Below are 13375 nucleotides of genomic sequence, written 5' to 3' on the forward strand. Positions count from 1 at the left end.
ATCATGAAAATGGACTCTTTTTACCATATTTGCTTGACAAAATGCCTCATTCCTTCATGGATTATCTTGTAGCAAGTATGGGGAAGTACTTATGGTATGTGAATTATGTATTGTATGTGAATTTGTGTCCCGGCATTGAATGTTTACTGTACATATGCTGTGCTCTGCCCTGAGTCCCCTTCAGGTTGAGAAGGGCGGAATATACATGTTTAAAATAATTAAATAATAAATAATATGTCATCCAGAAATGGTGATGGCTTTAAGAACATTTTTGCCCAAAGTGCATATCTTTAAACATATGATCCCAGATTCATATATACAAGAGTATTTAACTCTCATTTACATGTGAATAATAGAGGTGTCCAATTTGGACAAAAGGCATGCTGTTTCGGGGTCCATTGTCAGCCGACCTCTCATTCTGTTTACTGGGAAGTTATCTGAAAGGGGAGGGACGTTGCCATTTTCATTCAGCAAAGATTAGACCCTTTGGCTACAATGGGAAATTTTAAAGGCTCAATCCTCAGTCATTTTAAGGCCTATCTGCATGAAACCTACCTTAGTTTTAGACCCCATTTACAACTGCAGGTCTGCCAAGTTTTAAAACAATTCATCAATCTATTGATTTTTTAGAATTGTTTTAAGTTTTAATCATAACATTTTTCAAAATAAGACAAACAGCAAGAGAGGGTTCTGGGAATTGTAGTTGCTGGTTGTGTCTATCCTCAGTCAATCAGAGCACAACCAGGCTTTTTATTGGCTGAGAAACAGAAAGAGAAAATAACTTCAACTCCCATCATGCTCCAAGTTTGTACAGAGACTACTCGTGAATTGTTGGGCATGTATCCCTTCTAATTTGCAAGAAAATGTTACATTGTTAGATAAAGTTATGGTACTTTAAAAAAATCCTAAGGAAACATCTCTCCAGAATAAACCAGGATTTTAAAAATTTCAGTGGATTTTTCCAGCTAAATTCATCATATACTTGTGTGTACTTGTGTCTCTGTATTGCTCTGATTATTTTCATTTCCAGTTTTAATTATTTATCATTGAATTTATCATAGAGATCCTACATTGGTGACTTACGGTGCACACACAAGTGTTAATGCAGTTTGACACTATTTTAGCTGCCATGACTCAATACAATGGATTCATAGGAACTGTAGTTTTACAAGGTCTTTAGTCTTCTCTGCCAAAGACTACACTAAACTATGACTGCTAGGATTCCATAGCATTACTCAATTAACACTTAGTTAATTATATAGACTAATATAGTCTCCTGGTCCATTCTCTCCAAATGTGCCTTAACATTTAACCACGCTACAAGTGATAAGTATCTGTTCTGTTGGTGATCAGGGCATAACAGGGTGATATTTTTAGTGGCATCCCACCAGAAGTCTGTGGTGTGAAAATTGTGATGGGTTCTCATTTCTTATAGTTATAACCTGGCCTGTTGGTTTGAGGGGGCTGGAAACAATATCCTGCTGCGCCCTAATTCCTAGCACAGCAAACTGCTGTTTGCCACAGCTTTCTTTTGTTTAAGTTTAGGATTCAGGAGGCATTTCTGATCATGAGAGTAGTGCTACTATGATGAATACATGGAACAATATGATCCTCATATCAGCAGGACCAGTATTTCCCATTTCATTTATCCGTGTTCAACAAAATATGTCATTTCTAGGCATTTTCTAGGTCTTTCGGCATGACTCTTATGGTATTCTTGGATGAGATGTCTTTCAGTTCAATAAAGTCTGCTATTTTGTATGTTGTTCATTCGTTCAGTCGTCTCCGACTCTTCGTGACCTCATGGACCAGCCCACACCAGAGCTCCCTGTCGGCCATCACCACCCCCAGCTCCATCAAGTCCAGTCACTTCAAGGATGCCATCCATCCATCTTGCCCTTGGTCGGCCCCTCTTCCTTTTGCCTTCCACTTTCCCCAGCATCATTGTCTTCTCTAGGCTTTGCTGTCTCCTCATGATGTGGCCAAAGTACTTCAACTTTGTCTCTAGTATCCTTCCCTCCAGTGAGCAGTCGGGCTTTATTTCCTGGAGGATGGACTAGTTGGATCTTCTCGCAGTCCAAGGCACTCTCAGAACTTTCCTCCAGCACCACAGCTCAAAAGCATCGATCTTCCTTCGCTCAGCCTTCCCTAAGGTCCAGCTCTCACATCCGTAGGTTACTACAGGGAATACCATGGCTTTGACTAGACGGATCTTTGTTGCCAGTCTGATGTCTCTACTCTTTACTATTTTATCGAGACTGGACATTGCTCTCCTCCCAAGAAGTAAGTGTCTTCTGATTTCCTGGCCACAGTCTGCATCTGCAGTAATCTTTGCACCTAGAAATACAAAGTCTGTCACGGCCTCCACATTTTCTCCCTCTATTTTCCCGTTGTCAATCATTCTTGTTGCCATAATCTTGGTTTTTTTGATGTTTAGCTGCAACCCGGCTTTTGCGCTTTCTTCTTTCACCTTGATTAGAAGGCTCCTCAGCTCCTCCTCGCTTTCGGCCATCAGAGTGGTGTCATCTGCATATCTGAGGTTGTTAATGTTTCTTCCAGCAATCTTAACCCCAGCCTTGCATTCATCAAGCCCACACATCGCATGATGTGTTCTGCATACAAGTTAAAAAGGTTGGGTGAGAGTATGCAGCCTTGCCGTACGCCTTTCCCAATCTTGAACCAGTCTGTTGTTCCGTGGCCAGTTCTTACTGTTGCTACTTGGTCCTTATACAGATTCCTCAGGAGAGAGACAAGGTGGCTTGGTATGCCCATCCCACCAAGAACTTGCCACAATTTATTATGATCCACACAGTCAAAGGCTTTAGAATAGTCAATGAAGCAGAAATAGATGTTTTTCTGAAACTCCCTGCCTTTCTCCATTATCCAGCGGATATTGGCAATCTGCTCTCTCGTTCCTCTGCCTTTTCTAAACCCAGCTTGAACATCTGGCAACTCTCGCTCCATGTATTGCTGGAGTCTTCCTTGCAGGATCTTGAGCATTACCTTACTGGCATGAGAAATAAGGGCCATTGTACGGAAGTTGGAGCAGTCTTTCGCATTTCCCTTTTTTAGTATGGGGATATAAGTTGATTTTTTTCCAGTCTGATGGCCATTCTTGTGTTTTCCATATTTGCTGGCATATGGCATGCATCACCTTGACAGCATCATCTTTTAAGATTTTAAACAGTTCAGCTGGGATCCCGTCGTCTCCTGCTGCCTTGTTGTTAACATTGTTTCTTAAGGCCCATTCAACCTCACTCCTCAGGATGTCTGGTTCTAATTCATTCAGCACACCGTCAAAGCTGTCCTCGATATTGTTATCCTTCCTATACAGATCTTCTGTATAGTCTCGCCACCTTCTCTTGATCTCTTCAGCTTCTGTTAGGTCCCTGCCATCTTTGTTTCTTATCGTACCAATTTTTGCCTGAAATTTACCTCCAATGTTTCTAATTTTCTGGAAGAGGTCTCTTGTCCTTCCTATTCTGTTGTCTTCTTCCACTTCCATGCATTGCTTATTTAAAAATAGTTCCTTATCTCTTCTGGCTAACCTCTGGAATTGCGCATTTAACTGGGCATATCTCCCCTTTTCACTGTTTCCTTTTGCTTTCCTCCTTTCTTGGGCTACTTCCAGTGTCTCAGCAGACAACCATTTTGCCTTCTTGGTTTTCTTTTTCTTTGGAACGTACTTTGTTGCCGCCTCCTGAACAATGACGCGGACTTCTGTCCATAGTTCTTCTGGGACTCTGTTTACTAAATCTAGTCCTTCAAATCTGTTCTTCACTTCCACTGCATATTCGCTAGGAATGTTAGTGAGAACATATCTAACTGGTCTGTGTATTTTCCCTGATCTCTTTAGTTTTATACTAAATTGAGCAATAAGAAGTTCGTGATCTGAGCTACAGTCAGCCCCAGGTCTTGTTTTCACTGACTGGATGGATGTCCGCCACCTTTGGCTGCAAAGGATGTAGTCAATCTGATTTCAGTGCTGACCATCTGGTGAAGTCCATGTATAAAGCTGTCTTTTAGGTTGTTGGAAGAGAGTGTTTGTTATACACAGTGAGTTTTCCTGGCAAAATTCTATCAGCTTGCGTCCCGCTTAATTTTGTTCTCCCAGACCATGCTTGCCTGTGATCATACAAAATCATACAAAATATCCATACAAAATTCAGGAACATATCCCTTGTGAATATGAGGATGTCATACTATAATACTGAATATATTAGGTTATTCCAGATTCCAGATTTGTAACTACAGTTCAGGATACAAACCCACACCTTGTATTTCTGTTTGTAATATTCTGAGAGTTGTAGTGTGAAGCACTAATTTCACAAAGTTGATCCCACTCAAAATAATGGTCTAGCATAGAACAGAGGCAAAAGAAGACAACACTATTATCTTTCTCATCTCCTGTATTTTTGCACACATGGAAAAGCATTGTGTTCATGTCAGCTGTCCTGTGGAACAACTCAGAAATATAATGGAAAGCAAAATGTATCTCCCAAGGCCAGCCTGAATGGAAAGGTCTTATAAGGTATAAAAGATGGCTAGGCTTTAATGAATTTCCATGAGAATGAGAGTGCCAGCATATGCTATTTAAATTCTGGCCTTGAAAATGTTTTTGAAATCCAAATGCCAGTGACTACATAATGTACTACCTTGTTAAAAAGATACCCTTCCCCATACAAAACCCTCCACAGAGTTCTAAAAATGATGTTATTGGTACTTGAACTGAGAACTGCACAGATTTAAAGCAAACACCAAAATGTAAGTACAAAGAAAAAAGCAGTTTGGCATTGTGGCTCTGTCCCATGGGATAGTAAATACCAGCTGGTGATGCCATAGAAACAGAACAGAAAAGGATAGAATTGTTGTTGGTTCAATATCCAGGAGATTCGTAATTGTAGTGCTTCTATCCTTTAGACACTGAAAAAAGACTTGATAGCAAGAGATCACCATTTTGTTTTGCTTGTCATTTCTCATTTATAGTAATCTTGGCTTTAGAAATTGTGTTACTGCTAGCTTTTTAACATTGTTTTGGACATCTGTGAATGAAAGTAATGAAACTGGGAGCAAAGGAGAGGAGCCCAGAGAAGAGGGGTCTGTCTTAAGAACCATTTCTCCTGTTTCCTTGAGAGTAGGGTATTGAAGGGGAAAGTCAAGTATCCTCAAAGTGGTGTCTTTAAGAACAGTGCCTAAAGGTCTACTCAAGAGTAGTAAATTGGAGGGGAAAGTCAAATATCCTTAAAGTTTTTTCCAAGGTTTTTTTTTTTAATCAAGTGGGCGGAAACTGCACTTGCTCATGTGATAAATCTGTGAAAATGGATGATTTCGAGAGAAAAGGAAAGCAAGAACAGTGTGTGGTGGTATCTGAGAAATTATACAATTAGCTTTCTAAAGCAACAGGACATAATGCCACAGTAATATGATGCTCTCCCCCCCCCCCCCATGGGATGAGGTCCTTAGATGTATCTTTAAAAGTGAGACATCTATAACATTGTAGATCCATGTCTGATAAAGCAATCCCATGTATGCAATATATTAACAGATCACAGTGAAAAGAAAGTACTGCACAATACCTATTTTCCTTCACTTCCCCCCCCCCCCCCCCCAATAAAAGCATGGGCTGTGTGCTTTTGCCCATCAGGAGAGACACCACGTAAGTTGCAAATCAAGATCACTAAGGAGTTAGTAATTACCTAGTTATGCTAAATAAATTAGTATCTGCAAGGAATTTCACCCCAGAATACTGAAGTGGTGCTTGCAGAACCACTTAGCACCACTTTTTAGAAATCATAGAGGGTGGATGAGGTGCCAGAACACAGGCAAACATTGTTCTCCTCTTCAAAAAGAGCAGAACAGAAGATCCAGGAAACTATAGGTCAGTCAGCTTGGCCTTAATGCCAGGAAAAATAGTAGAATGGATTATACAGAAATCTATCTACAAGTATTTTATTTACAATGCAATGATTAGCAGGAATCAGTGTAGCTTTGCCAAGAACAAATTCTGCCAAAATAACCTTATATCTTTTTTGACCAGTTTAGTGGATGGTGGAAAGGTTGTGGATGTAATTTATCTGGGTTTCAACAAGTCATTTGATAAGGTCCCCCATGACATTTTCATTAGCAATCTGACTATGGAACAGATGGAAACATCATCAGATGGATCCATGATTGGTTGGAAACCTGTGCTCAGGTTCAAGTCACCAACAGTTGCTGAGCTTCCAAGTTGAAGGAAGTCACAAGTGGAATACCAAAGGGTTCTGTCCTTGGAGCAATACAATACTTTTATCAATGATTTATATAAAGTCGGGGAAAGGAATTCTTATCAAATTTATAGATGATACAAAACTGGGAGTGGTATCTAATGTATTGAACAATAGGAAAAGAATTCAAAAGAAAATTGGACTGAAATTAATAAAATGTCCTACAGATCTGGTGGCCAAGATGGGAATCTAAGGACACCCGCATGGTGAGAAGGGCTCTTTTGGGTTGAGGACCAGTAGTGGGGAGGGAAATGGCTTATGGAAATAATTTTAAATATGTTGTTTTGTGAATTATCAAGCCTCACTGGCATATTTGGCTTTAATATCTTGATAGCAAGAGATATCCTAGACATTAATAAGCTATCAGATATGGATGACTGGCATTGTATGGCTAAGTAGGATTGTGGAGGACTTCATTCCACATCATCTTAAGTAGCTCTGTGGCTAATTGACGATATATTTATGTTTATCTAATTTTTGCATCCTGTCTCTTTCTTCTAAATTCATATGTATTGTTATCATTATATCTAAGATGGATGTGAGTATGCCAGTCATTGACACAGAAGTACAAAATGTATAGGATCTTGGCATGTCTCATTCTAGGTCTGTGACATCTGATTGTACTGTTATTGAATATTTCTTAAAATGTATATCTCTCCAGCTAAATGAAGACAAGAAGGAAAAAGATAGTTCAGAGGAAGAAGTGAAGGTTGAAGATGATACCTATGTGATGATGATGAAATCAAAATCTCAATGCAATACATTTAGTAAGTTGCTAGTAAAGAAATTTCTCACCAGATTCTCGCTTGGTAATAAAATAATATTTTTATCAATATGACAAAGGGGAAACCCTCTAATTCTGTGACCTGTTTTTAATAAAAACATATTCTGTTATGCATGAAGTTTTTGCTATATATATATATATATATATATATATATATATATATATGAGTTACAGAGTCCCCTGTGGTGCCGTGGGTTAAGCTGCTGAACTTGCTGACCAAAAGGCCTGGGAGCGGAGTGAGCTCCTGCTGTTAGGCCCAGCTTCTGCCAACCTAGCAGCTCAAAAACATGCAAATGTGACTAGATCAATAGGTACCGCTCCTGTGGGAAGGTAACGGCACTTCATACAGTCATGCTGGCCACATGACTTTGGAGGTGTCTACTGACAATGCCGACTCTTTGGCTTAGAAATGGAGATGAGCACCAACCCCCAGAGTCGGACATGACTGGACTTAATGTCAAGGGAAAACCTTTATCTTTACCTATGGTAGTTTCAGGGTATATCTCGTAAACCCTAGTTCCTTATTTGAGTCCAATTTGTTTGTGAAGATATCTGCTGTAGCAGGAAAATAAAGTTGCATTCAAAACAGGTGAGTCCATTAGTTGAGAGCAAAACTATCAGTCAGTTGTAATTGGAGTCATTGGCCCGGGATTAGCACCCATTGGTGAACAGGATGGAGAAACAATGAACTCCAAATGTTATTGAGATACAGTTGCCATATTTTCTGACCATAGGCAATATTGCATTGAAGAACCTACAAAATGACTAGAGAGAATAGCTCTCTAACATTTCTAGGTCTTCCAACATGCATATGGTCAACCTCAAGCAGAAGCATGAGGTTGACCATGCTTCTGCTTGAGGAACATCATTTCTGGATGAGGGTAATTGAAATCAGAGACACCTGTCCTTTAAATACAGGGGCCATAGTTCAAATTTCCGTTCCTTGTTCTTTGTGCCTTCAAGTAAATCATATGGCATTCTTGGCAAGATTTATTCAGAGGTGGTTTGCCATTGTCTTTCTTTGAATGTACCTTACAACACCTGATATTCCATGGCAATAACCCTTCCAAATGCTAACTATGCCTTGCTTAGCTTCCAAAATTAGACAGGATCAGGTGTCTTCAAAGTATCTAGGTGGTTTCTCCTCCTTATGGCAATATTTATTCCAAGTTAAAAGAGGTGTCAAACAACCAGCAAGCAAGCCACAGTGTTTTAAGAATAAACCCTTCCAAGCTGCATAATTTATGCCCTGCCCTGCTCTGCTCATGCATAGGTGCTGTGCTGCATTCAAAACCAGGCATTCAAAATGGGAAGGGGATTACTGATGCCTGGGGGGAAAACAGCATTGTGTTACTACAGTCATTTGGAGAAAGTCTAATATTATCACACACATGGGTATGTTGTGTGTGGCAAAGATATAGAATCTAATGAAAGCCTCCACCGTCATTTAATAAATATTTTAGATGTTCCTCCACTGGAGTTATAGATGTGACAGCTTTCCACTGTATTAGTTCATGAAAGTTTTATTAGCAGTGCTGCTGTTGCTCCTGTGAAAATCTGCAAAATATGAAATGCTTCCAGATGGTGTATTTTAAATGAAGTAATAATCTAGCTTCCCCAACATTAACAGGCACAAGAGAACAGCCTGGAGCCTGTAGGAAAATCAAGAAGAACAGAGGCATGGACAACGAGGCAGAGCAGGAAGAAGATGAAGGGAAAAGAATAAGAGAGAAAGAAGCACCGACACCAGCAGAAGAAGGAGGAAATAAAGTGGAGGAGAAACTTCATCGCTTGGGTGGTATTGATGAGAAATATAGTATGATATTCAACGAAGTCTCACAAATACATTACAGAGATTTTAACTATGCTGACAGGCCACCATTACCACCTCGAATTCAACCTATTACTGCAAGACAGGATGGGTTTTCCTACTTGTCTCCAGGTATGGACATATGGAGGGAGCAGGAATAAATTACTGTATATACTCGAGTATAAGCCTAGTTTTTCATCCCTTTTTAAGGCAGAAAAAGACCCCCTCGGGTGAGGATCCTGGTGGGAAGGTGTGGGGGTGAAAAGGGGACTTCTTTCAACCCATCTTCCTGCCAGGACTCTCACCTCTCCACACAGCAACCCAGCTTTCCTTCCTCTCCTCTCTCATGCAGCATGCACCTTCCTCTTCACCTCTCTTAGTGCAGCGTGTGCCTTCCTCTCCTCCTCTGTTGGCACTAGACCTTCCAATTTTTCCTTATTCATATACACCCCGCCAGAGGCGGCCCTAGGTAATTTTCAATGGTAAGCAAACAGTATTTTGGCACCCCCCCCCCCCCAACAATCACTGATATATATTTTCTGTTCGTCGTGGGAGTTCTGTGTGCCATATTTGGTTCAATTCCATCATTGGTGGAGTTCAGAATGCTCTTTGATTGTAGGTGAACTGTACATCCCAGTAACTACAACTCGCATATGTCAAGGTCTATTTTCCCCCAAGAGCGCCTCAAGAGCACCCCTGGGCAAAATCAACTATACTGCAAATGCTTACTTTGCGTAATGGGTTGAACCGCCCCTGCACACCGTAATGTCATATCGGCTTACCTATGAATAAGCCACTTTTAGTCCACCAACATTACATCTGTATACGGTCAAACAGTAAGAAAATGAAATGATAATGTTGTATTGAAATGGGAAAACATATTTAGCTTGTATAAATTAGAATGATTTCAAATATCCATGGGCATTTTACTAACATAGAAAGATTAGAAGCTGATTTATTGAGGCTGGCATCCTTAATGACACATATCTGCTGGTGTGTGTTTTTTATAGTCATTACAGGGGGGGGGGGATAAACTACCCCCATTGTGCAACAGTCCCGACCCCCTTTAAAGTTACTGTCTTCTTGTGGGCCACTCCTTGACTCAGCCATGTTATGTCTTGAAAAAGCTGGAGTACATAATGGTAGGCCAACTCACCTGGGACCCACAGTTGAGAACCACTGCTTTAGAGACTCATTGAGAGAATGATGTTGATAGCACAACCTTCTGAATACAAAGACTATGTCCTCTAGAAGATGCAGCTTCTATTTTGCATGCTTGTGACCTTTGTGTTGTTGTTGTTATATTTATTTATACCCCTCTTTAACTCCCCAAAGGGGACTCAAAGTTTTGTTCCTACATGAACTACCTCTTCCAGTAAATGAGATGGGATTAAACAATTCATTGGAAAGAGTTTGGACTAGCTCACTAGACTCCCAAATGGGTACATGGCTACACCACACATAAATAACTCTACTCCTTCGTGAACTTTTCTGTAAGCAAACACACATCTTGAAGACAGGCCCTGACAGTTAATATCCCAAGGATGAAACAGAATCCCTCTGAAGCACTTTCTACATGAATCTTTCAGTATAATTGTACTGTGTTTCCATGAAGTCTTAGGTTGGATATTTCTTTGGAAAAGGATTATTGTTTCTTTTTCAAAGAGAATCTGGAATAAGGCCTCTCCAAATTTTTTAGAGAGGTGTTTTTTTTCATGTCAGGAGTGACTTGAGAAACTGCAAGTGACTTCTGGTGTGAGATAATTGCTGTCTGCAAGGACATTGCCTGGGGACACTCAGATGTTTTGATGTTTTACCTCTCTTGTGACAATGGTGGGAGAGAAAGGGGGGCCTCCCCGGAAGATCTTAAAGTTCACGCTGGTTCATAGAGGGAGATGCAATTGCGAAGATAGGTGGGGCCCGAACCTAATCAATTAATTTTTCTAAAACATTAATTCAAAAGCATAGCAAAATTAAAAGTAGGACATACACCCTAAAAAGCTTCTGGAAGACAATTACTCTTTACAGCCTACTTAGAAAAATATGTTAGCAAAAGAAGAGCAGACAGGCCTCTTACAAAGAAACAGACCAGTGATGGTGGCTGAACTGAAAGACAGCCCTCCCCTGAAGATCTTAAAATTTAAGCTCATTCATAAAGGAAGACACTGTTTTAGATAATCTGGAGCCAGGCCATGTATTTGGAAGGTCCTAACCATCATTTGGCACTCTGTCTGGAAATGTACTGATGGCCAGTGAAGCTGTTATAACAGAAGGGCTATATGTTTCTTATAACTGGCCTCAGTCAACAGGCTGGCCGCAATATTTTAGGAATGCTGAAATGGATTCCTTTGGCACTCTGTAAGTGTCATTCTGTGTGAAATTAGTGTTGTTATCCCCAACAGATTATTTGCCAGGCTACACAGTTTTCTTTGGTGAAAGCCATGATAATTCAGCTAGAATAAGGAAAGACAAGGTAAGAGAGTAAGCAAAAAATCTTGCACGCAAAATAAAACTGTATTCAGCAAAACAGCATTTAATTCTCTGGTAAGATACTGCTATTCCTAGTCCTGTCAGAACATTCAAATGCTTTACAAAATCTGACATATGTAAAATACAGAAAATGCTGATGTTATCAGGTAAACTAACTCTGATGGTTTTATATATACACACACACACACACACACACACACACACATATGGGAATAATATGCATTGATAAGCATTTTTGCCAAAATCTGTCATACTGGAGGACATAGAGATTCCTAGAGAGGTGGCTTCTCATGTAGCATTTTTTCGTTCATGATTTTCCCACTTTCACAGGGCCATGCATGCCTATGAAAGTGGAGGACCTACTGTATAATCTCCATATGAGTGCCAAAGTCTTTACCATTTAGAAACTCTGTGAGAGATATGTTTGCAATGGCCTTCTCAGGTCACATAGGATAAATTAGAGAACATCTCTTTTCAAAGGTAGGGATGAAACAGTCACCTAACATTGGAGCTGGCATTTCACAAGCATCCAATGCTCTTGTCTCTCCACAATTAGAAATCTAAAATCATATGGAGAGAAGGGGACAATATGACTAGAGAACTGCTGAGAGCAGCTGTGGTTTAAGGAGCCCAGACCTGTATTCAAAGTAGCTTCTGATCTAAACCAGCTTTGGAGCTTCAGCTTGATTTAGCATGGAATCATTTATAAAAGAGAAAAAGGTAAACAGTGCAAGTGATGCTTCACTCTCATTTCTGCATAATCCTGATAAGCAACTTATTCTTGTTGACTCTAAAACCAACATAATTTGGAAGACCCACTAAAAATACTAAACAGAACTATTTGGGCCTGAATCCTATTAGAATTTGGAATGCTGTAGACTATTTCTTCTTATTGTCTCCAGATATCTTGTACAAAGTTGTGTATTAGCAGATTTGAGCCCACTTATTTCATCCTCTTTGGAGTCTAGTTAATTGTCTATTTTTTTTCCAGCATGGGAAATAGTAGAAGACCAAAAGTTCATGACAGAAACACGTGGAGATCAAGAAGACATGTCTCACAAAGAAAAAGAGGAAAATCCATACACTTCCACTCTGTTGGATGAGGGAGTCTATGATATGATTTTTGCTAATGTCATAAAAGATCGGAATAAAGGAAGCAAATCTTTCATTATGAACCGGCCACCAGCACCTGCACCTCGTCCTTCATCTTTCCCTATGAAACAGGAGAACACTCCCTACATAGCACAAGGTAAGGTCTGTTTACACTCATTCTTTTATGTCACTGGAGTGGTAATTCTGTGCTAGCTTTTAGTCCAAACATTAAAGGATTTACCCAAAAAGCTGAATCTATTTGGAAAATAATGTCACTCCTTTCCACCTACTTCTAAGGAGGCTGTTCAGGTCCTGAACCGGTGCTTGGCTGCTGTGTCGGACTGGATGAGGGTGAACAAATTGAAGTTGAATCCAGACAAGACAGAGGCACTCCTGGTCAGTCGAAAGGCCGAACGGGGCATAGGGTTACAGCCTGTGTTGGACGGGGTTACACTCCCCCTGAAGACGCAGGTTCGCAGCTTGGGTGTGACCCTGGATTCATCGCTGAGCCTGGAGCCTCAGGTCTCAGCGGTGGCCAGGGGAGCATTTGCACAGCTTCGGCTCGTGCGCCAGCTGCGCCCGTACCTCGGGAAGTCGGACTTGGCCACGGTAGTCCACGCTCTGGTCACATCCCGCATAGATTACTGCAACGCGCTCTACGTGGGGCTGCCCTTGAAGACTGCCCGGAAGCTCCAGATGGTCCAGCGCTCGGCAGCCAGGTTGCTAACAGGAGCAGCTCTCAGGGAGCATACCACTCCTCTGTTGAGCCAGCTCCACTGGCTGCCAATTCCCTACCGGGCACAATTCAAGGTGCTGGCATTAGCCTACAAAGCCCTAAACGGTTCCGGCCCCACCTACCTCTCCGAACGCATCTCCTCCTATGAACCGACACGGACATTAAGATCGTCCGGGGAGGCCCTGCTCTCGGTTCCGCCT

The 13375-nt window shown here is 40.9% G+C and overlaps 1 protein-coding gene across 1 annotated transcript in view; it reads left to right on the forward strand.

Annotated features, from left to right (window-relative positions):
* BANK1 (B cell scaffold protein with ankyrin repeats 1) overlaps positions 1 to 13375 on the forward strand; it is a 192234-nt gene that overhangs the window by 143470 nt on the left and 35389 nt on the right. Inside the window, exons 8-10 of the mRNA XM_060779163.2 lie at positions 6925 to 7030; positions 8678 to 8989; positions 12339 to 12596. Coding sequence (XP_060635146.2) covers positions 6925 to 7030; positions 8678 to 8989; positions 12339 to 12596 — 676 coding nt within the window. The remainder of the gene's footprint in view (positions 1 to 6924; positions 7031 to 8677; positions 8990 to 12338; positions 12597 to 13375) is intronic.

Source organism: Anolis sagrei, chromosome 5, assembly GCF_037176765.1.
Source record: "Anolis sagrei isolate rAnoSag1 chromosome 5, rAnoSag1.mat, whole genome shotgun sequence".
NCBI lineage: Eukaryota > Metazoa > Chordata > Lepidosauria > Squamata > Dactyloidae > Anolis > Anolis sagrei.